This window comes from Eulemur rufifrons, chromosome 16 (assembly GCF_041146395.1).
Source record: "Eulemur rufifrons isolate Redbay chromosome 16, OSU_ERuf_1, whole genome shotgun sequence".
Lineage (NCBI taxonomy): Eukaryota > Metazoa > Chordata > Mammalia > Primates > Lemuridae > Eulemur > Eulemur rufifrons.
In genome coordinates, this window is record NC_090998.1 from 25,129,065 (window position 1) to 25,156,418 (window position 27,354).

The 27,354-nt window shown below is 39.3% G+C and overlaps 1 protein-coding gene across 5 annotated transcripts in view; it reads left to right on the plus strand.

Moving 5' to 3' along the window:
• PPFIBP1 (PPFIA binding protein 1) overlaps nucleotides 1-27,354 on the plus strand; it is a 160,028-nt gene that overhangs the window by 91,501 nt on the left and 41,173 nt on the right. For all 5 annotated transcript variants that reach the window (XM_069489969.1, XM_069489970.1, XM_069489971.1 and 2 more), the window contains exons 3-6: nucleotides 11,878-11,975; nucleotides 15,649-15,854; nucleotides 24,330-24,416; nucleotides 25,520-25,633. In XM_069489969.1, the coding sequence (XP_069346070.1) occupies nucleotides 11,912-11,975; nucleotides 15,649-15,854; nucleotides 24,330-24,416; nucleotides 25,520-25,633 (471 nt within the window). In that variant the 5' untranslated portion in view covers nucleotides 11,878-11,911. The remainder of the gene's footprint in view (nucleotides 1-11,877; nucleotides 11,976-15,648; nucleotides 15,855-24,329; nucleotides 24,417-25,519; nucleotides 25,634-27,354) is intronic.

Sequence of the window (27,354 nt, forward strand, 5' to 3'; positions counted from 1 at the left end):
TGCTGCTGTGATGCATTGTAATTAGTCATGGAAGTAGTTCAAGCATGTGACTGCGATTAATGTTAATTTTACACAATCAGAAATGGGTTTTGTGTCACCTCTTGTGAATCTAGCAGTGCATCATCATCATCATTATCAGTGCTAACAGTTTTCCACTTGCCATTTAATTATTTTCATCATTTTACCTGTGTGGAAAGAGAACGAACCTGGACCGTGTTCCCCAGGTGCTGGGGCTTTCTCGCTCCAAGTGTTGCCCCTTCTTTAGAGCCCTGGGTGCAGTTTCCAATCAAAGTATCACATACACCTGTTCCCAAGACACCTGGCCAGCATATCTTACAGAGCAGTGCTGTGCAAACCATCTCTGGGGAAAAACCAGTTTGTATTAATATTTCTATCATGGGTCTATTTTGTAAAATTCAATTAAAAAATAAAATTGCATTGCCAGCAAAATGATCACCTAATTGGATATCACAGCAAGGACAAGTTGCTCTGAAATTTTCTAAATGCTTATCCCCAATTTCTATACTTATCTCATAGTAGCCCAGTAACAGTTTGTGGACCAGCTGCAGTCCACAGACCGCATTCTAAGCAGCACCACTTTAGAGCCGTGTTTTTTAAAATGTGTTTGACCCATATATAGTATACTTTAAAGTATACTTTCTTATATCATGATATAAAACACATGCACGTGCATGTGTACACACGCAGATGCACACATACACTCTGAAACCACGGGAATGTCAGTCACCTAACAGCAGAGCTTAGCTTTTCTTGGTCTGTCTTTTTCATTGTTCTACCCCCAGTCCCCAGCACACAGTAGGTCTTCAATCAGTATTTGTTGTAGGTGTCTGTGTGTAGAGCAAATTTTCACAAAATAATACTTCTCTTTTTTTTTTCTATTTTATTAAAATAAATGCTGATGTCAATCTAATAATCCTGTTTCACTATTTTCTGACCTTAGGGGTTATGATCCATGGTTTATAAAACATTCCTTTAAAGGGTACTTGTATATGGGAACTTGCTCTTCTTTTCCTCCCCTTCAGAGCTCTAAGTAGGTATTACCCATTCCTGCCTTCCTTGGGGAGCACATATCCCAGAACTGCTTACCTCTGGGCAGCTGGCCAGGCAGCCAGCATAGGCTAGGCGGTGGGCCTGGGTGGCAAAATAGGAGACAGATGAGTCTGTAGGTTTTTGAGAGCTAAAAAGAAGGGAAGAGTGGCGTTAGGGTTATGGTGAGTGGAACAATCAAAAGTTGAAACATGCCCCCAGTATTCCTCCATTATATTGGGAACTATGTTTGCAAACTCTTGGGAATAACATCATTCTAAAGCAGCACAATGAATGTTGTTCATCTACATCTTGAAGAGCAGGAAATTTCACTTTCTAAGATTGTGGGTAGCAAGGCTGATAGCAATGATCATATTTATCCAAATTTATCTTGAAAGTTAAGGTCAGGATGTAGGTTTCTGGCTTATCCAGCTAGGAGTAAGGTGATACCAACAGCCGAAACGGGGATACAGGATCTGGAATAGTTAAGACATCCAAGTGTGTGTGATTGAGGAGTCCTGAGGGCATAGTATCATGCTGCAAGCATTTGGTGTCCACCATGCTAGCTACTGGGGAGCAGGGATCAGAAACACAGCCTGTGTTTTCAAGGAGCTCACAGCTTAGTCAAGGAGACAACAGGGCTGTCCTCAGAGGCATTCCAGGATGCTGTGAGAAAGTTGGGGTCACCAGGCATTGGAGGAAAGGATGCCTGAGCTATCTGGAAAGCATGTGTCCCAGGACATAGAAGAGTGGCCCCAGCAAGGGAGGAGCAGCATGTCCAAGAGAAGAGGGGGCTGGCAGAAGTCGGTGTCCTGCAGGTAGTTTGTAATGTGGATTGGAAGCTTATGAGAGAGGTCAAGGTCGGTCATACTAACCAAGGTGTGATAGCTGTTCCATAAATACTACTGAATGATACTTGGAAACAACATGGGTTTTGCACTCAAATCTCACTTCTAGGGTGACCTTGGAGAGATTCATGACTTCTCCATGTAGTCATAATGACTGCTAGCAAGAGGAGACGTGGAGAAATGGGCATTCATTCAACTTATCACAAGATCATCAAATTTAGTAACATCAGTTTTTCAATAGCAGCAACATCCTTTTACTCAAGAAGTAAAGGATGTTGGCTTATTGTATGAACATTTTAATCAACTCGATTCTAGTTATTGTTACTAAATATTAATAGCAGAGAGCTGGAAGGCTCATTTCCTTTTACCTTGTCCTATCTTCCTTTGCCGCTTCATTTATTTGAATGCTTCCCAGCTTTGCCTCTTTGTATTTTGTGGCATTTCATTGTAGTGAACAAGAGAAGTGACTTTTACTAATGCACTGTCATTAATACTCTCTCTTTTGTGCTCTGCTGTACAGGTCTGTCTGAACAGAAAGACTGTCCCATTTTCAGAATGAGTGTTTGTGTTTGTGCAGGTGGTTAAAATAAGAAGGATTTTATTATTTCTTTTGTAAATATTTGGTGAACCCTTAGTCTGCTTGAGGTTGATAGGAAAAAAAAAAATCTATTGTAGTCAAAGGTGTTTGAAAATCCTATAGTTTAAATATATGAATTAAAAATTATAGAAAGCTTCAAATATATAAAAATGTAGATAGAATAGTATAAGGCACCCATCTTCAACAATTATCAATTTATGGCTAATCTTGTTTCATCGATATTTTTACCCTTATTCCCTTCTATTTTATTTTAAAACAAATTCCAGTTACATCATTTCATCCATGAATATTTTGCTGTTAATCTCTAAAAAATAAGGACTCAAAAAGATAACTTTAATAGCATTATTAATAACTTAAGAATAATAATTCCTTAATATCAAATACATAGAGTTCAAATTGCCATATCATCAATACTATGCTTATTTTACAGTTTGACCTGTTTGTTTGTTTGTTTTTTCTTGAGACAGAGTCTCACTCTTGCCCAGGCTAGAGTGCCGGTGGGGTCAGCCTAGCTCACAGCAACCTCCAACTCCTTGGCTCAAGCAATCCTCCTGCCTCAGCCTCCCGAGTAGCTGGGACTACAGCATGCGCTACCACGCCCAGCTAATTTTTTAAATTTTTAGTAGAGACAGGGTCTTGCTTTTGTTCAGGTTGGTTTCGAACACCTGACCTCAAGGGATCCTTCCACCTTGGCCTCCCAGAGCGCTAGGATTACAGGCATGAGCCACCATGCCCAGTCAGTTTGACCTATTTTTAATATGTGTGTTATAGCTGGGTGTGGTGGCACATACTTGTAGTCCCAACTACATGGGAGGATCGCTTAAGCCCGGGAGTTCCAGGCCAGTTTGGGCAACATAGCAAGACTCCGTCTTTAAAAAAAAACAAACAAAAAACAGTTGTGTGTGTTGTAACATTAGGTGTCACCCATGCTACCAACATTCCCAGCCTTTTCTGTTTTCAACACTTTCCCTGCCCATAACCCCCACGTCTTACCATGTTGCCCTTTCCAAATGATTCTAATTAATTTTTTAGGGATGCTAGAGCAGATTGGAGGTGAGAAAGGTTTGGCCTAATGAAGTGATGACAGATACATAGCAGAGAACCAGAAACAAGGAGGGTTGTATGTAAGAATCTCAAAAAATGTAGATATGAGGACTTAGTAGTTGAGTTTAAAGGGAGGGATTTTTCGAGTTAGAACCTGAATCGCTTCTTCAAAGCTGTTATTTTTGGATCAAAAGTAAGAAGCCTAGGCGTGGGGAGAGGAATTCTGCCCATATTTACCTTGGTAGCCAATTCCCACCTCATCTGGGCGGGGCTTCTTATCCCGAGGAGGTGAGACAGGCCCCTTATGTGTTTGTATGGAGATGGAGAGCACCTCACAGCCACCTGGAGGCCTTGTAAAAACACAGATTGCTGGCCCGGCCCCTAGAGTTTCTGACTCACTAGGTATAGGGTGGGGTCCGAAGACTGGCATTTCTAACCAGCTCACAGTGTCGCTGCTGTGCCAAAACCACGGACCTAGTAGTCCCTGCTACTCCCTTTTGGTCTTTCTCCTTTTAAGACAGTTCATTTTTGCTACAGTTGTATTGCCGCACGCATTAGAAATCATCGTGTCATCGATTAACCTCACTAGGCAGCAGCCAGGGGAGGAAAACACTGTTGAGAAATGTGTGAGTAATTTGTGTGAAAATATATTCTAGTTTCCTAATGACCACAGACTAATATGGCGTTCCACCAGCCTCATTGAATACATATAAACATTTTCTCTGAAGGGATTTCTTCTACAGTCTCAGTGGGTTATGTCTGTCTTGGGCAGGAAGTTGAAAGCTCGTTTTCAAACCCAAGCATTTTACCCAAGGAGAGTTGAGAAAGCTAGGACAAATGTTGTTCTTACAAAAGTTTCAAACAAACTTGCTAATTTTCTTACAGCCTTTCTTTTCTTCTCACAGAAAGCCTGGGCGCTGAGCCTGACCTAAAACATCAGTTAGTCAGCAACCTTGCAAAAAATTGTGGTGTCCTGCCAACGCTTTTGCCACCACACCCATGGCTGGAACTTTCCCTGATACTTTACCCTAGTCAAATCCACTCTAAATGGGTCCTGACCAAACTTGAAATAAACCCTGAACGTACTTTTTTTGGGTCTTTTTTTTTTTTTTTTTTTTTGGTCCCTTACTATATGAATGTTATCCCCAAGAGATTACTTTTCTAAGACTTTCCTAAGTTTATTTTTAGTAAGGCATTGGAATGGGAAACCACGAGACTGAGGACTCCTGCAAACAGAGCTTGACTTCACTGTTCACGTCACCCAACAAATAAGGGAATCAGAGGCGTCCTCAGTTCGAACTGTGACTTTGAACCCAAGCTCCACTCATTTGTTTTGGTAGTTATATTTCTTGCTGTCTTGCCCTTCAGCAAGTATTCAGAGGAGTATACATTAGCCATTTAGAATTCAGAAGTCATTCGGCAGGTTTCTGGGTAAGCAAAGAATGAGGACAAAGGGACTTGGATGTTCTGAGCCTGTTATTTTGGACCTCAGGTACATGGATGCGAATTATTTCCCATCCTTGATCATAGGTCCATGTGTGTCCTACCTGTATCCATCCATCTACGTATTTAGTTCATTTTTTGAAAGTGATTTTATATCTGATTTGTAACAATCATCTTCATTCCTGATTTTTCAAGTACAAAAGGTTTATTTGAAAAGTAATTCTAGGGAACTGTTAGAGAAATGTTGGGAAGTAAAAGAAAATCTGATAAATAATGCCTTATCAAACACGTGACTGCTCTGAGTAGAGCTTAATCCTCTGGGTAATTCTGGGAACTAGTGTAGAGTACGTGAATCAGGAGAAAATGTGCTCGGGTATTTAAAGTTGAGGACTGCTCCCAAGGGATATTAATTCCCTGGCATTTCCAGACCACCATGTGCAACGGCAGAGGGCTCCTTGATACCTTGGATGGTTAAAAGTTGGGCTGGCGTGCCTGAAAATATGCATGGGGCACCAATAGCATCTGCCCCGGGAACCGAACAATGCTAATAATACATAAGTTTTAAGGCAATTCCTGATTAAACAGACTCTGAATGAATTTTATGCTTTCAACATTTAGCCAGCAACTCATGGTTCTTTCCTAGTTAAAATAAAGAATTTAGATGGGATTGACAATGGGATTCTTAATGCCTGACAAGTTGTAAAGACCATTGCTTAGTTTGATGAGTTCGTGCAAAGGTATAGACTTGTGTAAACAATACCCCAATTAAGATGTTGAACAGAAATTCCCCCAGTGTCTCCTTCACTCACTCACCCTTTCCTACAAGTAACTATTGTTTTACTTTCTATCATGGGTTGCCTGTTCATGAATTTCTTATAAAAGGAATCGTATGGTACATAGTCCTTTGCATGTGGCTTCTTTTGCTCAACATAATACTGTGTGTGTTATTTGTTTGATCTTTTCACTATAGAGCATTATTCCATGGTATTAGAATACTGTTTCATTCTATTAATTATTTGAGGAAGCCCAGGGAACTTCCTCTCAAAAGTGTTTTTGAGGATATAGGAAAGTCTTTATAGAGAGCGTGGGGTTTTCTGAAGGCTTTTTATTTTTATTTTTACTTACTGAGACAGAGTCTCTCTCTGTCATCTAGGCTGGAGTGCAATGACATTATCATAGCTTACTGCAGCTGAAAGCTTTTTATTTAGCCTTTTCATTTTTAAAAACACTTTGACCTAGCCATGAAAATTAACATAGCTTTATCAACACAGATGCCTGCTAAATTAGGCTGCCTCTAAAATAGCTCAAGCCATGGGCAAGGCAGAATTTTAGTAAATATGGACATTCTATTCTTAGTATTAGTACTTTACCACTTCAGGTTGTGGCTCTTCTGTATAGTTCTTTAAAACTCATTTGAAATTTATTGATAACATTGTGCCCTCATATACCTGCCATATCCTGGTGAATATAACATAACATGTGGACTTAAAAAGAATGTATTTTCTGCATTTGGATGTTTTGTTCTATAAATTGAATTAGGTCAAGATGGTTGATAATGTTGCCCAAATCTTCTACATTACTGGGTTTTTTGTGACAGATTCTTACTGTTCTGCTTGGGCTAGAGAGCAGTGTTGTCATCGTAGCTCACTACAACTTCCAACTTCTGGACTCAAGCAATCCTCCTGCCTCCTAAGTAGTTGGGACTACAGTGTGCGCCACCACGCCCAGCCTATTACTGGTTTTTTGTTTTTTTACTACCTCATCTATTAATCCAAAAGAAGGTTGAAAAGGAGGAACAAATAATAGATGGGACAAACAGTAAAAAATGTCAGGACAGTAGACTTAAATCCAACCGTATCAACAATTACCTTAAATATAAGTGGATTAAATTTAATTCTCCCTTAATTCTGTTTGTATTTCCTTCATGTATTTTGAAGCTCTGTTGGTAGTTGCAAAAACATTTGTGCCTATTGTGACTTATGGATGAATTAATTCTTATCATTATAAAATATCTCTTTCCTTATAGTAATACTTATTGATTAGTGGTTTTTTTTTCTTGTATTAAAATACCTACTCCTATTAAAAAAACCCTACTCCTGCTTTCTTATGCTAACTATATGCATGGTATGTCTTATTTTTCATCCTTTTACTATTATATTTTTTATATTTAAAGTATACCTCTACAAACAGTATATAGTCCTTTTTTTTTTTTTTAACTAGTCTGACGATTTCTGGCTCATTACTATTTATTCCATTTCTATTTAATATAATTATTTATATGGTTTAGTTTAAGTCTAGCATCTTGGCTTTTGATTTTTCTTTCTCCCGTCCATCCGTTGTTCCTCCATTACTGCCATCTTTTGGATTTAATAAAATTGAGAATTTTATTAATATTCAGTTTGATCAACTCAATTGGCTTTTTACTAGTCTTTTTATTTTATAGTTTTAGTGGATTACATTATATTTTCTTAACTTACCACAGTCTGCCATGAATTAGTATTAAACATCTTTGTGTATAATGTAAGACTTTTACACCTTTCTGACCTTTGAGTCAGTAAGATTGGAGTCCTAGCCACTCTGCATCACATGGATTGGGGATGCCCACATGTGAAAGCTATATAAATGTGAATCTTATCCATTATGTTTCCCTTTTCCTTTCTTTTTTTTTTTTGAGATAGCGTCCAGCTCTGTCGCCCTGGCTAGAATGCAGTGATGGCATCACAGCTCACAGCAACCTTAAATTTCTGGGCTCAAGTGATCTTCCTGCCTCAGCCTCCTGAGTAGCTGAGACTATAGGCTTGTGCTGCCACACCTAACTAATGTTTTCTATTTTTAGCAGAGATGGGGTCTAGCTCTTACTCAGGCTGGTCTCGAACTCCTCCTGGCCCCAAGCAATTCTACCACCTCGGCCTCCCAGAGTGTTAGGATTACAGGTGTGAGCCACTGTGACCTGCCAGTTCCCTTTTCTTAAGAGCCAAATTCCCTCTGGTTTCTACCTGCTTTTGCTAACCTCCCCAGTTTCTTCAAAAAATGGTTTTATATTTCATCTAATGTTTTGAATCACAATTTGTCCACTAACATCTATTCCCCCATTATCAAACCAAAATTCCTATTTTGTTATTTTTAGATAAGGTAGTAAGGACTTTTGAATTTATTCTCCAACTCAAAAACTTGGCAGTAACCTTGTTACTTGGTAACTTGTATCAATCTCTTTTTTCTTTTCTTATACTTACATTGAATTTGTATGTATTTCTAAAATGTATACATATAATCAAAATATGTTGATAATATATATCCATCAGCTGATATATATAAATAATTAAATATTTATTTAATTGCTTTTAACTTTATAAAATACCTTGCTGAATTTACTGGAGACTTTTTTATTTACTATTATAATGTGTGGATTTGTCCATACTACACATGTATTTCTTTGTTTTGACAACTATATGTCATTCCATTGTGTGACTGTCCCACTGTTTATTCATCCCCCTTGTGTTCATGGACATTTGGGTTGGTTATATTTTTGTTCATGTAAAGAGTCCTTCTACAAACATTTGTGTATTGTTCTTGGTTTTATACCTTGGAGTAAATATTGGTATATTGAAAATGAACGTGAATGTTTAATTTTATTAATAGACGATAATACCATGCTGTTATTTAAAGTGTAAACCATCTTACATTCCCACCACCATTCTATAGGAGATCCTGTCAAGCTGGGCGTGGTGGCACGTGCCTGTAGTCCCCGCTACTTGGGAGGCCGAGGCAGGAGGTTTTGCTTGATCCCAAGAGTCTGAGGCCAGCCTGGGCAACCTAGTGAAACCCATCTCAAAAACAAACAAATAATAAAAGTTACTGTGAATCCACATCCTCTACAACACTTGGTGTTGTCAAATTCTTTTCACTAATTGACTGGGTTTAAACCAGTATCACGTCGTTTTAAATTCCTCAATTGTTAATGGTATTAAGCATCTCATATTTTTATTGGTTAAAAATATTCCTCTTCTGGTAAATGTCTGTTCATGTCCTCACCCCTCTCAAATTGCTTTTTATTCATTTGTAGACATTCTACACTTGGAATACCACTGAAGCAGACCACCTATATTTGACTAGATCTTTGTCCCTTGACTCTGTCTCTGCTTCCTGGCCACCTATTAAATGTGTAAACCCTTCCAAACTAGACCCTCCTATCCTGCTCCACTTTTCTCCCTTACCACCTACCACTTTTGCCATATTTATACATATTTATTACTTGTATATACTGTCTTTTCCTTACTAGTACCTATAGGTTGCTTTGTGAAATATGAAGAAATTGAAAGTAAGCATTTATAAACTTTCATAGCAATTTAACATTGTCATCATGTTTTTCTTATAATAAACAAAGGATTGTTTTCTAATGAATTGGAAATTTTTGTAAAAACTGGTCCTTCACTACTTTGAAAAGCATGGTCTAGGTTGTCTCATACCTTCACGTCCTAACATTTGAAGGCTCATTGAACAGAACAGTGGAGAAACAGATAACTACTTGTCATACCTGAAAAAGTGTTTGTGCTCTACACAAAATATAGCTGCTAACAAAGGTGAATTTTCTAATTTAGTGAGATGGTGAGTGTGTTTTTCTAATGTGGGTGTTACTTTGTTTTATTGGTATTCCCATGTTTATAGCTGAGCCTGGTGTGTGTCTCTTTGTTTTACCTATACACATATATGAAATTCACCTTAATCCTTTATGCTTTCAGTTTTCATGTTTTGAGTCTTCTAGCCTGAAGTGTGGTTATTAAACGTGTGTCCCACCTCTTTGGACTGTACACTGGCTGAGTGTGCAAGTCAATTTGTTAGAATCATCTAGGTTCTTAACCTGACTTGTTGATTCCTTGGTTTCTGGGTAACTGTAAACGCATACCTTGAGAACTTTGGGGTGATTAATATTTCCACATAAAATGGTAGTGATATTTTATACCTTCTGAAGTGAGTGAAGTTCTAGAAAACCCTTAGGTGAAACTACTCTAAAGTCAAAGTAATATTTCACAGTAATTTTATGGCATTTTGTTAGAATGAATGTACAGTGGGGAACTGATCCAAGAAACTGATATCAGAACTATAAATATATTTGGGAAAATGAAGTGGCAAGTGAGATCTGGCTGCTTGGAAACAGAGGGCAAAGGTTTCTGTTAAACAGCATGCCCTTTCTTTCCAGGTATTTTCTATTCCACAGTATCTGCAGAGTAGCAAGAGCCTTATTCAAGTCTGCTGGGAGAATCTACGTGGGTGCTTAGGCTGATACCTGAAATGTACCAATTAATGTTGAAAATTATTATGTTTTCTTTTTCTTGCAAATGACCAAATTTTTTGCAAGCATAATCTCAATATATATATATATTTTTTTTTTTTTACTTACTTTTTTTTTTTTTTTTTTTGAGACAGAGTCTCACTCTGTTGCCCAGGCTAGAGTGAGTGCCGTGGCGTCAGCCTAGCTCACAGCAACCTCAAACTCCTGAGCTCAAGCGATCCTCCTGTCTCAGCCTCCCGAGTAGCTGGGACTACAGGCATGCACCACCATGCCCGGCTAATTTTTTCTATATATATTTTTAGCTGTCCATATAATTTCTTTCTATTTTTAGTAGAGGTGGGGTCTCGCTCTTGCTCAGGCTGGTCTCGAACTCCTGAGCTCAAATGATCCGCCCACCTCGGCCTCCCAGAGTGCTAGGATTACAGGCGTGAGCCACCGCGCCCGGCCTCAATATATTTTTAACAGGTGAAATAATAAGTAGATTGTGACTCAATTTCAGCATAAACCTGTCCTTCAGATAGAGTCAGATAAGTAGAAATTCAGTATTATAGTGGAGGTCAGACAGACTTAAAATAAAAACTAGTCTCTGCTGTATTTACTTGCTGTGTTCCATGCAAAAATCAGACATCTTTGGTCCTCACTTATAAAATGGAGATGAATTTATCCATTTGATAGGTTTGTTGTCATTATTAAGGATTATGGATGACTTACATAAATGTGGAAGAACCACTATAGGCGCTCAGTAATGTCTATGGTGCATTGTGATAGGTATAATTACATTACAAAATACCAATAGGGGTTTGTGTGTGTGTGTGTGTTTAATATATATGTTAGTGAATCCTTTTCTTAGACAAATTTTTTGGGAACAGAGTCTCACTGTTGCCCAGGCTAGAGTGCAGTGGCGTCAGCCTAGCTCACAGCAACCTCAAATTCCTGGGCTCAAATGATCTTCTTGCCTCAGCCTCCCGAGTAGCTTGGACTACAGGCGCTTGCCACCACACCCGGCTGATTTTTCCTATTTTTTTTTTTTTAGCAGAGATGGGGTCTTGCTTTTGCTCAGGTTGGTCTCGAACCCCTGACCTCAAGAGATCCTCCTGCCTCGACCTTCCAGAGTGCTAGGAATACAGGCATGAGCCATTGCGCCCAGCCTTCATAGACAAATCTTAAAGTAAACCTTTATGCAGAAAGAAAAAAAGCAAAATTAAGAGAGCAGAGATTGGTGAGGCTGGTACAGGGAGGGAGGAGTCTTGTCTGGCCAGCACCTTTCATGTCCCCAGCAAGCTTCCACGGCCATCCCTGGTGCCCTTCACAGAGTCCTAGAGCTCTGGAGTACAGCATAGAAACCTTGTATTGGACTTTAAAGACCTCGAGGGCAAGAACTGAATCTTCTTTATTACCTGATAACAGGTATGGCATGTGGTCTTGTGCTGCAGATGATTGGCCACAGCCTACTTTAAATGGCTAGGTTGATTCACCTCCACCACTTCTCAAGTTCTCTCTCCATTTTTTACTGCTAAGTGCAGTTCTAATTGGAAGCTGAATTATCAAACCCATTTGCAAGCATGTGTCATGTAAAGGATGTAATGACAACATCATTATTTTTTCAGATCTAGGTTGGACTTTGCCTTGACAAATAAGAAAATGATGAGTGACGCAAGTGACATGTTGGCTGCGGCGTTGGAACAGATGGATGGTATCATAGCAGGTAATCTGCATCCTCTGAAAGATGGAATTATGACATTTACTCTCTTCGCTTGGCTTTTTCATTACAACTCTTTTATTACCTTTTCACTTTCTTTCATTTCTTGGCTCTCTACAATGCCTTTCTGTTTTCCATGGTTTCATTTTTGTTTCTCTTCTCCATTTTCTGCCAGAATTATTCTCAAACTTTATTTTAAAATATCAAAAATTCCATTTACATCCTAGGTCTCTGATCAAGGATAAAAAGTCTGCATCTCATGTGGTTCTGGTGTAGATGGTCTGTGGACCATACTTTGAGGGATACTGCTCTACCCAATGTCCATGAATGTTCTGATCTCTTCCCTTGAAATCAACGTTCACTTTACACCAGTGACTCTCCCATCTATTTTGGTTTTTTTAGAGACAGGGTCTTGCTGTGTTGCCCAACCTAGAGTACAATGTTTGTTCAGAGGTGTGATCATCGCTCATTGCAGCCTCAAACTCCTGGGCTCAAGTGATCCTCATGCCTCAGTCTCCTGAATAGTGGGGACCATAGGCATGTGCCACTGAGCCTGGCTTGTTCAATTTACATCTATTTACTTTTCCAATTTTTTACTAGGCTTCCAACCCCTGTTTCTAACTGCCAAGCAGATACCTCCCTTGAAGTATCCTGTAGGCACATGAGTGTCATCATTTAAAGCATTGAACTCATTCATTATCTTTACTTGGAAGTTTCTCTAACGGTCTTTATCTTGGTTCATTTCATAACCCTCCATCCACAGTTTCCTAAGCTAGAAATTTAAGTCATTTTAGACATTTTTGTCTCCCATGTTCCCCATTTAGTTAATGAAGTTCTATCAATTCTGCCTCCTCCCAGATTCTGCCTTTTCTTTTTATCCTTTGTAAATCTGTCCTATGTGTGCTACCATTATCTTTCTATGGCCAAGTAACCTTTCCCTGTGACGCCCCCGAGACTCTTGCTCTCCTGCTCTAGGCCATCCTTCTCGACACCACCAGAATCTCCTTTCTAAAACACAGATCTCATCCTATGACTCCCGTGTCAAGGATCTTCAGCAGGTGTCTATCGTGAAAGCAGAGGAAAGGCAGTAAACCAGCAGCGTGGCAGAGGGGACGGACTAGCAAGAGAACCCTTGAGGTCTCTCCAAGAATGGTGGCTCCCTGAGGTCTTGTGTCACATTATAGTTTTTGTCTGACAAGAAGTGCTTTTATGTATTTAGGAACCCATTACAATGAGGAGAGGGTTCAATATGGATCATTAGGTGTGGTTATCACCCTCTGATGATCAAGGTCAGAGTGCGGTTAAGCTCTACCCCTCCTGGATTCTAGTTGTCCTGGCCCCACCTGCTTATTTTTTCCGATCATAGATTTGATCCTATTGTGTTTTGGTGGTTCTAGGTCCTGTTCAGAAGGTTCTTTTTTTTTTTTTTTTTACTAAGGAAAGTGGCATGCCATAGTTTATTATACTTCTATGTCCTGGAGATGCAACTTCAATTTGACCTCCTTTATAGATTAGTGTACTGCGTTCAGTTCTTGTAATATCATTTGCAAAGAGTTCTTGGCAAGCTAAAACTAGTCTAGGGGAGGTGAAATGAAGGCAAAGAGTTTAACAACCAAATCTGGTAAGGAACTGGTTAAGTTTAGTCTAGAAAAGTGTTTTCTTGCTCAGATCATGAAACATGTTTTCAAATACTAGTTGAAGGACTATTATGTGGAGAAGAAACGGACTTATTTAGTCACGATATCAGAAAATATTACTATTACCAATCTAGGCTCTTAACAGAGGATATACTTACACTCTTAGAAAAACTCTAGTTGAGAGAAATGATATTTCTGGAATAGTATCTGAAGGTTTTACATTTTATATATTCTACTACGTTAGTGTATTTGTTTCTTAGCCCCAGAAGGCCTAGAAGGGCTTCAGAATAATGTTACAGTTATTAAGAAAAACAAAGAGTCTTACCTCAAACTAAATCAATGAGAAGCTTTGCGCGTAGGTAGGACCTGGGTTTATATGTTTTCAAATTAACTTCAGTAATTCTCCAACTGGGGTCTGAGGGAGAGGAGGAGAAATGACTGTAAATGTTTGGGAACTTTTTCTAAATGTGCATCTCTCCCCTCTGCCCACTTTGTTTTGTGAAGGGAATTTAACAGAAGGGGGCTGTCATGGACACATGTATTTTTAATAGTATCAGATGATCCCAATGCTCAAAACTGCTGGAATAGAACACCACAGCCTCCCTGGGTTTTAATGCTCTTCTGTTCCTCCCTCCCCCTGACATACTCTTTTCAGTTTATGTTTTTCTGGGTTCTCATCTCAGCCTTCGGGACTCCTAAGGGGATTGATTTCAGAGGGTCCTGTGATGCAGTTAGCACCGTGCCTAGTGTATCAACAGTGGCCATAATTAGAGTTTGGCAGAATCTGGTCCACTGTTAGGAAGGTCAGTGGAATGGACTAGCTGTAAGAGAATTTCTGTTTCCATTGTTGGAATTGATCCAGCCCGATGGCCAACTGGGGAGAGAACTCCCACATTGGTTTGCGTGTGTCATCCAACTGCAGGATCTTCAAACATGTGAGGTGATAGCCTGACTATCACCATGACCGATAGGTAAGTATAAAAATAGTATGTATATTTGACACATCAGAAAATAAAAATCAAAGAGATGAAGAGGTATATATGATTGCTTTCAGAATGGGCTATGGGTCAGTTGTGTGAATTTAAAAGTAGTAAAATGTTTTCTCTTGTAAGTAATAGAAAACAAAAGTGGCTGTAAAACTGTTTTGTTTTTTTGGGGGGACAGGGTCTCCCTGTGTTGCCCAAGATAGAGTGCAGTAGTGTCATCATAGTTCACTGTGACCTCAAACTCCTAGACTCATGCAATCCTTTTGCCTCAGTCTCCCAAGTAACAGGGACTATAGGCGTGAGCCACCACACCCAGCTAATTTTTCTATATTTTGTAGAGATGGGGTCTTGCTCTGTTGCCCATGCTGGTCTCAAACTCCTAAGCTCAAGTGATCTTCCCTCCTCGGCCTTCCAAAATGCTAGGATTACAGCTGTGAGCCAATGCACCCAGCCTGTAAAATTATGTTTTAAAGCTGATATTAACAAGAGCATTTGGTGCTAGGCTGCAAACAAAATCACAGGGAAAATGTTCAGACACACATGCTTCACACATGCACAAACGCACACATGTCATTCAGTGAACTCCAGAGATTAAATTCTGATAAGTTAACTGGAAACTGGCTTTCTTACCTTTGAAATTATGCTATGCAATTTCCACCTCAGCATAAATCCTTTTCAGGGATTTTTGAAGATTTTATTGGTCTGTAAAATTTGTATTTTCCAGAATGCGTGGCTCCACCTAACTCATCTACCACCTTGTCTGTGGTTTCTGTGAGGCCAGCACACTGCACACCAAAGCCCCCAGGCTCTTTTTCTTTCTATACCACACAATTGGCCTCCTTGTTAGGTATTGGACCATTTATATTTACCATCGATTTTTATTTTTGTACCAAACAGCTATGACTTAGAGAGATTGATGTGATCGAATTATCTTTTTCCTGTGCCTTGTTTTGATTATTCCTCAACGTGGCTAGACTGCTTTATCACCTTTAGCTTTGTTATTAATATTTTATCTATTATAAATCCCATTGCCTCTGTGATTTCTCTTTAACCTAGGTTCTAAAGCCCTGGAATATTCCAATGGGATTTTTGATTGCCAGTCTCCCACTTCTCCTTTCATGGGAAGCTTGCGAGCTCTGCACCTTGTGGAAGACCTGCGTGGACTGTTGGAGATGATGGAAACAGACGAGAAGGAAGGCCTGAGATGCCAGATCCCTGACTCAACAGCAGAAACGCTTATTGAATGGCTTCAGAGTCAAATGGTAGATGTCTACATGGTACAAATTCTGTGTTGTGAATCTTTTGCTTATTCCAAAATTAAGAACACGGCATAGCTGATTACAACAAGAAAAAAAAATCATAGAGCAACAGGTTTACTCTGATTTTATCCCTTAAGAGATTCCAATTCCATTTTGACTCTAAGGATAACTTTTTTAAAAGTGCTATTAGTGTACATTTTATGAGTGCCAACAGCTCACCTGATTCTGCTCATAAAAATGGCTTTTAGACTGTGTCTGAATGACCTACCGTGGCTTACCACAAATAATCCTATAAGAGAAAGAACCTTGCACATAATACATGTTTTCTTAGTGATGTTAGAGGAAGGTCACTATAAAGACCCCAATGGCAATTCTAAATGGAAAGTGTAATGAATAGACACTTCAAAAAGCAAGAGGTTTGTAGCAGTATTTGATGTGAAGTGCCATCTAGTGGTTTGTGGCAATCATTTCAATTCTAGTTCTCAAGTTAAATCGATTTGGGCGTTATTCACTGAACAAAACAAGGCCTCTTTCTAGGCATGCTTCCCAAAAATTGATGCCATGGCAGAGCTACCCTTTCTCCAGGCACAACGGTAAATACTATGGTTTGACTATGTGATGACCACATAAAATCTAAAGAATGTCACAAACATACCTAGATTCAAAGGAAAAGATAGGAAAGGTGATACTATCTTATGAGCATTTAGAGGATACTCAATTTTCAATAAGATGCACTAATATGCTTGTGAGTTAATTGTGTTTATATAGAAACTAATGAAAATTATATGAAAATTAATTCTGCTTTTGGATCTGTGGTAGAAATGAAAGCTGCTTGCTTTGGGAACCTTGGTAGTACGTCGTATTGTCATGTGCTGTGACACAACCTGCACTCCCAGCCTGTGCTAAATCTTCTTATGTCCCCACCCAATTTACCTCTCCACTTCTGAGTGCAAGTAGTACGGTCCAGCCTTTCACGGCGGTACTGCTACACCACCTTGACAATTGAGGATGTTTTGCTTTTTGAAACACACGATGCCTTACTATTATACTTTATATTTTCTCTGCCAGTTTCTCCTCCAGAGATTTAAGGGTCCAGGTTTGCTGATTTCTTTAGGGATTGCCTTATGCTCTGAAATTAGATGTTTTCTAGAATATTCCTTAGCCTATTTTACATCCTGTCTCACCCTTCTTTACTGCACATTTTTCTGATTATTTAGCATGTAGCAAGAAAGGAATTTACTATTGTTAGAAGAACCCATTCCCCTAGCCCACATCCAGAGGCTGCCAATGATAGTGATAGCTTAAGAGAGTACCTGTGGTTGAATTTTTGACGTGTGTCCAAAACATTTCCATTAACATGTGCTTAATCTGTTCTGTCAAACTATTTCTGGAAATATAAAAAGGGGTGATGATGATTCCTGAATATAAGTGAAATCGTATCATTCACTCCTTTTTCAAAATTGCTGGTGGTATCACATCTTACTCAGAGTAAAATCCAAAGTGCTTACTGTGGGCTGCCAGGCCGTATAGGGTTGGCTCCCCATGACTCTCGGACCTCACCTCATTACAATGCTTCCCCGCTTCCCCCTTTTCACTCCATTCCAGGCACATTGGCTGCTTCACTGATTCTCAAACATGCCAGGTAAACTGGCCTCAGGGCCTTTGCACTGGCTGTCCACGCTGCCTGGAAAGCTCTTTCCCCACATATCTGTATGGCTAGCTCCCTCTCCTCCTTCTGGCATTTATGCGAAAGCTGTGCGCTCAGTGAGGCCTTCTCTTACCACCATATCTCAAATTAAACACATTCTTCGTGTTACATCCCCCTGCTTCATTTTGTTCTTAGCATTCACACTTTCTTATGTACTGTGTATTTACCATGTTTATGTCATTTATTTTCTGTCTTTCCAACTGGGATGTAAGCATTGTAAATCAGATTTTTACCTTTGTTTAAAAAAAAAAAAAAAAAAAACTGTATCCCTTGTGCTTAGAACAATGCCTAGCATACAGTAGGTGCTCAATAATTACATTTGTAATGAATGATGCTCCATAAATGATAAGGGAGTATACATTGAATGAAGTTATTTTAAACTTACTTCTTGGATGGATAATGGCTTATTGGTGTGTGTTTTTGGTTACTTTCTGTCTTAATATTTGACATTTTAAACTTAATCCACAAAATGACAAATACATTACAGAACTTATGAAGATTCAGTTTTCATTCTAAGAATAACAGAAACAAAATAAACTAGATGTGATCCAGAGAGAGTGGGGGGTTTTGTTGTTGTTGTTGTTAAATGTATTTATATCTATCTAGCTTATTTACATGTGTTCCCTCATCTTGACCACAAACCTTCCAAATTAAGTGTGTTTTCTCAAGCACACAGAGAATGAAAGTATAAAAGAAGAATGATGGCGAAGACCAAAGCAAGGAGAGCAGGAATGGGTGTTTGGGGTAATAAAGGAATAGGTGTGAAATGAGTAGTCACTGCACACCTACCATGGTAGGCTTTACTTTTAGAACCAAGACTGATGATAGGAAAAAAAGAAAAAATAAATAACCAAAAGGGAACTTGAGGCAGCATTGAGAATCCAATGAGTAATAGAGGGTCTTATGCTTACAATTTAATTATTTGCTGATAATGTTAGAGTTCTCCCATTTACTATTGCAAAATTTGGGATGTGTTTTATGACCTTAACGTGGGAATATAGCTGGGATCAATCCTCCCTTCCTCCGTCCCTCCTTTCTTTCCTTCCTTCCTTTTTTATTAATAAAGTACTTAGAATAGTCAAATCCATAGAGACAGAAAGTAGAATGGTGATCACCAGGGGCTGAGGGGAGGGGGAAATGGGGAAGTTATGTTTAATGGATGAAGAGTGTCAGTTTTGCAAAATGAAAAGAGTTCTGTCAGATGGATGATGGTGATGGTTGTAAAACAATGTGGATGTACTTAGCACCACGGGACTACACCGTTAAAAATGGTAAATTCTAAAAATAAAAATTGATGGCATCTTAGAATTGAAGGAGCACTTAGAATTGTAGCAAATACCCCTTTCTGTTGTACATGGGGAAACTGCCCAAATAACAAATAAAAGGTTCTGGAGTAAGAAAGCAGTGAATGATAAAGAAGACAGAATTGTCACTGCCAGACGCTGACAAATGCAGGCTGTGTAGAGACCTGAATGTTAACGTTGGCTCTTTCTCTTAAAAGCTTATATGACCTTGGGAAAATTTCTTAAGCTCTGTGTCTCAGTTTCCCCACCTATAAGATGGGGGTGGTGGTCCTGCCACTCAGGGTTTGAGGATCCCATGAACCAATCTATGCCGAGTGCTTATCAACACACCTGGCAGAAGGCTAATCAAAAACGTAATACTGAGCAGTAGGTCATAGAGAGTCGAGGGAAAATGTTTAACAGGATCCCTTTCCAATAGGGAAAGAGAGGTGGGTCCAGTTACAAGGGGAGTTAGGTTACAAATCACCCATACATAGTTCAGTTCCTGTGACAATAGAGTACAGGCGTTTCTCAGACTGCAGAGATGCTTCTGCGATGTTTTAGAAAAACTTGTCAATGACACCAGTTACATCATGAGGGTTTCATTCATAGTGTTTAATGATGGCCAGCTTGAGAGTCCATGGACTTTTAAGACTGGTACTAATCTTTTCATTAGTGCAATTGAGTGTTTGCAGTTTCAATTATTATTTTGCGCAGGCCAGGGAGATCCCCCGGTTTCCTGTAGGATGCCAGTTATTTATTCACTGCCAATTGCTGCTGCCTGTTTAATTGTTTCCTGGGATTAGGAGCTGGATGAGAGAAAAGGAGGCAGTGGCACTAGTAGCCTGTTACAGGGAAGAGATACTGAATCTATAAGAATGAATGTTTTAATACTGCAACTATAGCTGTGTCTCCTAGAAACGAACAAATTTAAGACTCAGAAGTTTGTCTCCTGTGATTTAAAAAAAATGTAAAATATGACATATTTGTTCAATTACTGAGACAGAATTCTATTTTGATTGCAAAATGTTATTGTATGTTAACACAAATATTAATAATGGAGAATTATGTGCTTTATCAAACTCCAGATTTAAAGCGACAAATAGAAAATTGTTTGGGCCAAGTGAATGGTTTTTGTTTACTTTAGGCCTAACCTGATGAGTTGCCCTAGAATGTTCTCGTGATGTTTTCTTCAACAGACGAAACTGAGGATCACGACCTTGATCCACACCAGCAGGGGATCAGTAAGTGAAATCCCCAGAGTGTCTGATTATTTGGCAGTTTTAATTATGAGGCCATCTCAAAGTCAGCAGAGATTACAAAAATACAATTTTCCACAAAGTGAGTGAAAACACTAATGTTAATAACTCCAAATCAGGCGTCAGAACTCGTGAGATAAGTGGAGTTTAAGTGGGGGAAAGGAGGCATTCTTGACTGACTTCTGTTAAAGCATCATAAAACATTTGTATCTTAGTTCTACCTTTAACAAATCAGATAATTGCAAATGTGTATTTTTAAAAGTTGCTGTAAAAATAAAAATGCTCATAACTTAAAGAGTTCAGCCACGGGACATGCTCTCTGCAGGGCTGCCGCCTGTTCTCTCGAGGCCCTGACCCCGGCCACCCTGACCCCAGCCACCCAGGCCAGCGCAGTCCCAGCACCCTCCCATCCCTGCTGTTCTCTGACCGGCTTTGCTTTTCATGTGCACCTCCAGGGAATGTTTTCTCAGGCCTTGGCAAACAGGTGATCTCACTGAGACATCTTGTCTAAAATTAAGGCAGTTTCCCCCTTAGGCTTCCCATGAAAAGTTTCCATAGACACAGGAAAATAAATTGACCAAGTCAGTAGAATTCTCAATCGAGAGAGATGAAAGACATACTTTTAATGGAATCCCGGGGTCCTGGTATTTGTTAGGATTGTTTGGAAAGAGACTTGTCTGTTCCTTCAGGAAAGTGAATTAAGAAAGAGTAAGAGACAAGAATAATAGGGACAGCATTGTTTCTTGATTTGATGTTATCCTTCTTGGAGTAGACGAGAGATTCTTTGGCTGGATCTCTGTATCCTGTCACACATAGCTGGCTTTCAACATGTATTCACTGTTGAATAACTGAATGAATGATGGGTGAATGGATGAATGAATATGCTACTGTACTAGGATGGGGGCTGGGGCTTAGCTTCTGGGGACACTGAGACCTCTTTTCCCTGTCCTGCTATAACTCAGAGGACTTTGGAGTATACTTGTGACCAGGATGACGTTGTATTCTAAACACGTCCCCGTCCACCCACTGCAGAAGCTTATGCCCTCATTCCAGCACGTCCGGTGCGAGGACAGGGGAGCAGAGTACTGCCTCTGCCTAGTGGCTTGATTTCCAACATTGTTGGTATTGTGTTCTTTGATTCTTTGAACAGTAGCAATGTGAGATGCCTTAATGTGGTGTTGGACCCAAATGCATTATGGCTGTGCTATTCATGGCTGAAGGAGTCAAGTACTAATCTCTCCTCCTAGCACAGTGTCTAGTGGAGAGCAGGCATGCAGTAAGTGTTTGCAGGCAGTGGTAGAGATACAATACTGATTAGGACATGAAACACCCTTATAGCAAATATTGTTCTTGGTAGCGCAAGATAACATTTAATGAAAGGTGATTTCTTGGACTGAGCCCTTTCTTTTCTTGATACTGAATTTTTAAAAATAGAATTCTGAAATCAAGACTGTGTGAAAGTTTTTAGAACTAGTTTTAAAAATAAATATATTGACTGGGCAGGATTTGTGCATGTGTGCATATATTTGTGTATATGCAATCATACTAACCCAACTATTTCTTCATATTTGTTGTCCTTATAAAATGGACTGATTTTCTTTTCCCAATTTCAATTAAGGTACTTACTGGGAATGTCTCATTCAAAAGGAGCTTCTATGTTATAAATAAGTGTACTTGTGGCAAATTTCTGCTTATATGTTGATTTTGGATTTAGACAGGACAACAGAGCTCAGGAAAAAAGAACAAAGCAAAATGAAGATGTGGGAGACAGGGAGGATAACTATAGACTAATGCAGACCAATAGAACCCAGAGAATCAAAGGAAAATGCAACATAATACTTTAAGTAAAGATCATGGGCAAAAGACTTCTGCCCACCATGCATTAATAACTTAGAATAATAACTATGGAAATTGAGTAGTGACTACATGGAGTTTCATTGTGCTAGTTTCTCTCATTTTACATGTATTTGAAATTTTCTGTAATAATAAAAATTTAAAAACGGGCACAAAGGCAAGATGTTAACATTTGTTATGTCTTTATGCTTGATTGTGTGTTTATAGTACTTGATAATTAGAAGGAAATTGATGAATAGCTTTCACTTTGGTAGAGGAAAAGGTAAATAATGCTCTAATGTTCGTGTAGGACCTGCTGTGTGAATTCAGGTAATTCATATTCCCAGCTGAGGCTCCTGGCTAGTTCTAGCATTCTGTAATTCTGAGGAATAAAGCTTTTTAGACACTTTTCTCTCCATCATGCCAGGAAAACCTGGCGAAAACCATAAGTTCTTTAATTAAAGTATCAATGTTATAGTCAAGCTGGATCTCCCACCCTGACCCTCCACACACACTGTTAGTTGGACACTGTACTGTTGAGATCCCCAATTTGATTCCGATTTTGACTTGAGCTTTTAGCCGGGTTGAATAAGGGCTTGCACCATGAGCAAGGGTAGAAAGGGTTATTTTGAAGGCATCTCTGGGATTTTGCATGAAGTAATTTAAGCTGGTCTTCAAAGCTTTGGAAGTTAAATTGACTCAAGAGTTTATACTTGATAAATTTTAAATTACATGTTCAGGACTTTATAAGTATCATGGAATAATCAAAAGAAATGTAAGACAATTTTGCACTGAGAAACTATTAGGAAGAATGAATGACCAGCTCACATAAAATTACTAGTCAACTATACATGGCAGAATATGGTGAAACACTAAACTGTGAAGTTCGAGACAAGACACAGAAGGGAAGCCAGTAGAGGGGGAGGAGAGACTGGCACACTATAAGAAAGAGGAGGTAGGAACTGTTTACAAAAGATGGATTCATAGAAGCGGAGGGGAGTAGAATGGTGGGCACAAAACCTTGGGGGACCACTTCCATCACACTCTTCGTGATGCTTGTAATTTAAATCTGGGCACTTCAGGTAATAATATAAACAGAATTATGCTGTGGTCATTGTGCAGGTATGTGGTCAAGCAGTGGATGTTAAACATTTCATCTGCTCTAAATGTGAATGGCTCATTTACTAAATTGGCTTCTGAATCTTCTGTGGCCTTTTGGAAAATGTATCCAGTGTGCCTAAGTTTTTAGAAGAAACATCCTGAAATCTTCTTTTTAGCTAAAGCCCTGTTTTGTTGTTTTGTTTTTTTCCTTCCCAGCCCATGACTTGTTATTCCCAGAATTGATACTGGAAACTGCATTAATTCAAGAGGTAGAATAATAGATTCAGTTAATTCTGAAAAAATAATAGATGTCACTTGAGATGAGCCCTGGGCAGTAAGAATGTATAGTTTGTGTTTTTTCCTGGTTCTAAATCTGGAGGTGTTAGTTGCTTTTTAAATTGGACTGTGGATGGCCTCATTTAATCATTTTGGAGTCCAACTGGCTTTTATCCCTGTTTTATTTGAATAAGGAATCAGGAAATCTATTGGGATTATATATTTTATGGTTACGAACGATTTAAAAGCTATTAAACATCACATATCTTACTATGTTGCAAAATGACGTTTTTTTATGTTTCTTTCATGACTTGCATATGACAGCCAAGGAAAAAAAAATCTGTACTTCCTTTCTCAGTCTGTACTTCCTGTGGCATTTATATGATGCATAAATATACCTAAATCTTATTTTAAGCGGGGGCAGGAGGAAGGGGAAGAAAGAGTGAGCGTCAGTATATGCAGGTGAGCCAGATGCTAGGGAGGGTACAAGACGATTTACAGGGTCTGCCCAGGAGCTGAACATAACATTGTACAAACAAGCAAACTCGCAAGAAGTTAATGCGTTCAAGGCAGAAAGTGATAAAATGCTGATAAGTGTGGCTAGTCAGCGCTACCAGGGACGTCATTTGTGGACTGAGTGTTTGAGCTTTCTGGGGCAGAGAGAAAGGCTCAACAGTTCTGGGTGTCCCACTACACACTCACAAAGCTTTGCCCGCTCCTGGGTGTGTCTCTACCATCAGTGAAAAATATGGCTAGCCATTGTTCCTCTGGGGTCGTTATTTTCTCCTTGATCAGAAATTGTGTAGTTTGGTGAATACATGCCTAAATGCTTCCCGTGCCTGCCTTACCTGTTTTGAGGTAAATGAACCAAATTGCTTTCTCCTATTTTCTGTTTGGCAGTGACAGCTGTGCTGAATTCAATTCTGGCCCCTTGGATTAGAAACATGCGATTTTCATCTGCCCACAATCCATTGATCTTAAAGAGGGTCAGCCTCACCCGTATTGTTTCCTTTTTCAGACAAATGGACACCTTCCTGGGAACGGAGATGTGTATCAGGAAAGGCTGGCACGTTTAGAAAATGATAAAGAATCCCTCGTTCTTCAGGCAAGTGATTTTTAAGTGTTGATCTTTCCTCATGACATAAAGACTGTTTTAAATTGGGATGGCAAATTCAAATGTTTCCAGCAACCAGACTGCTGATGGCAATGAGAGCAGTAGGGAATGGTGAGGCCTGGGGCAGCACACAGGTGGGTGGACCCAGCCCAGAGGGAGCTGCCCTTAATCAGCTCAGCTCTTCAGGCCAGTTTGAAGAGAGGCACAGTGTCATCTGCTCTGGCTTTCTGATCTCATCTGTCATCTGATCAGATTTTTAAATATATTTTAACATATAGCAGAAATTCAGATATATTAATATCTATAGTATAAAATCTGAATATATTAATACATAAGTATATATTTCTTAATCTGGATATATACATTTAATTTTTCAATTTTTTATATGATACGGGCCAGACAAAATACAACAGTGAGTGGAGTCTTGCTTGTGGGCTAAATTTGAGTTTGCTTCTTCATGTTTTAAAATGTTTGATAGTTATTTTCCTTTTGGCTTTAGAGCTAAATGAATTGAAGTGTATTTACTAGGCTGGTGATTGTTGAGGAAAAACTCCGAGATTTGCAATAAGCACCGAGGTTGAAGGAGTCACCAATAGCCAGCTCCTCACAGGCCTTTCAATGTGTTGAGTTGTGATCAGATTCATCTTGAAAGATTGCATGGAATTTGAATTCCCTGGTTCCTTTTCCTTATTCTTCTTGAAGTATCAAATTGGAATAGTCCTTGATAATTTCTGTTTTAAACACTAACTTCATTTCCTCTCTGAACACCTAATACTATCTCCCCCCACCCCCAAGAAAGATCATTTGTGTACATTCTCTCTCTCATAAATGGTTGAAATGGTTTTAACCTATAAAGTAGTATACATCCCTAATCAACACTTTCTCCAAAATTGTGTAGGACTCCTTAGATCAAAAAGCAACATATAAATGGGAATGTGAGGGACCACTGTCGTCTTGTTAATTTTCAGATTATTTTTCTTTACAGCCGTATGAGTGGTGGGATCATTGCAGTGTTTGTTCCATTTAGAGAAATAAAGTGTGCAATAGGACCCACACTGTTTCTAACTCATTGCTGTATTTTACTCAAAATACAGGTAAGTGTGTTAACAGACCAGGTGGAGGCTCAGGGAGAGAAGATTCGAGATTTGGAGTTTTGTCTGGAAGAGCACAGAGAGAAGTTGAATGCCACAGAAGAAATGCTGCAGCAGGTATGTGTGGAGGCTGGCACTCTTTGAGATGCTACGTTTCTATGTTGTGTTTGCTCTGATGCAGCAGGAAATTTCAAGATACACTTAGACTAGCACATTTTAAGCAAAAATCTAGAGTAGCAGAGTCTCAAAATGCACACAATATAAAGTGTTTATGTAATTAGAATCTGGGATAAAATATTAATAGGATTGTAAGTTATTTTAATTTTCTTTGTTTTGTTTTTTTTTGGCATTCAGATAGTTTCCTAACTCTCAACCAAGAGCATATATTTTATGATTAAGAAAAAAGGCAAGGCCGGGCTTGGTGGCTCACACCTGTGATCCTAGTACTGTGGGAGGCCGAGGTGGGAGGATCATTTGAGCTTAGGAGTTCGAGACCAGCCTGAGCAAGAGCGAGACGCCGTCTCTACTAAAAATAGAAAGAAATTATATGGACAGCTAAAAATATATATAGAAAAATTAGCCGGGCATGGTGGCGCATGCCTGCAGTCTCAGCTACTCGGGAGGATTGCTTGAGCCCAGGAGTTTGAGGTTTCTGTGAGCTAGGCTGACGCCACGGAACTCACTCTAGCCCAGGCAATAGAGTGAGACTCTGTCTCAAAAAGAAAGAAAAAAAGCAAGCACCACATATGACCTCTGTTATTGGGGAAAAATTCATAACATATGCACATACACACACAAACGGTGCTCACATAGGAGAGGCTCTGTAATATAGCGGATAGTGTACACACTGGAGCAAAAACCACTCAGGTTTGAATTCCTCCTGCTCTGCCACATCCTTGCTGTATAACTTTTGGCAAATTCTTAAACTTTCTGTTCCTCAGCTCCCTCAACTTTTGAATAAAGATAATAGGAGTTTCTACCTGATAAGATTGCTATGAGGTTTGAAGCACTATATGTCAAAACAGTACCTGGCACATAGTAAATACAAGGTGTGTCTGGAAAGTATCCAGCCATTGTTAATACAGCAAGAATGGTTTGCGTGACATGGATGTAACCTGGCAGCCAAGGAGAGTGGACTGGGATGCGCATGCGTGAACAATGACCTCACTGTACTAATCAGTGGGGCGCTCCATGCCATTGAGTGAGCATGTGTGGCCGTCACATTCAAAATGACTGATTGAGTAGAGCAACGGATCTCTGTCAAATTTTACGTTAAGCTTGAACATTCCTCTGAGGAAACTATTCAGATGATTCAGAAGGCTTTCCGGGACAATGCAATGAGTGCCGCTTCAAAGACAGTCGACAATCTGTTGAAAGTGATCCACGTTCTGAAAGGCCTGCAACAAGCAGAGCACCTGAGAACGTTGAACGTGTACGGGTTAGGTTAAGAGAAGCTGCGGGAACTGTGTGAGGTCTCAAGGTGCCCACTTTGAAGGAGACTGAAGCATCATTGTCCTATGTACAATGTTTCTTGCATCTTGCATTTTTTTCAATAAATGTCTCTAGTTTTCATATTACATGGCTGGATTCTTTCCAGGCACACCTCATATAATATCATCATCATCAATGTTACCATCAGGCTTAAGAATACGTAAGGTTTATATATGTGTGTATCTATATAATAGGTCTCCCCAATAAACTCACACGTGTTTATTGCTGCTCAAAAAAAGGGTACCTAAAGTAAATCATTTTTTAAGTGTATATATACAGTAATTATACTTGACTGCATCCTTTACTTGATGGGTGCTGTTTTGCAATCATAAATGAGATAAATTCAC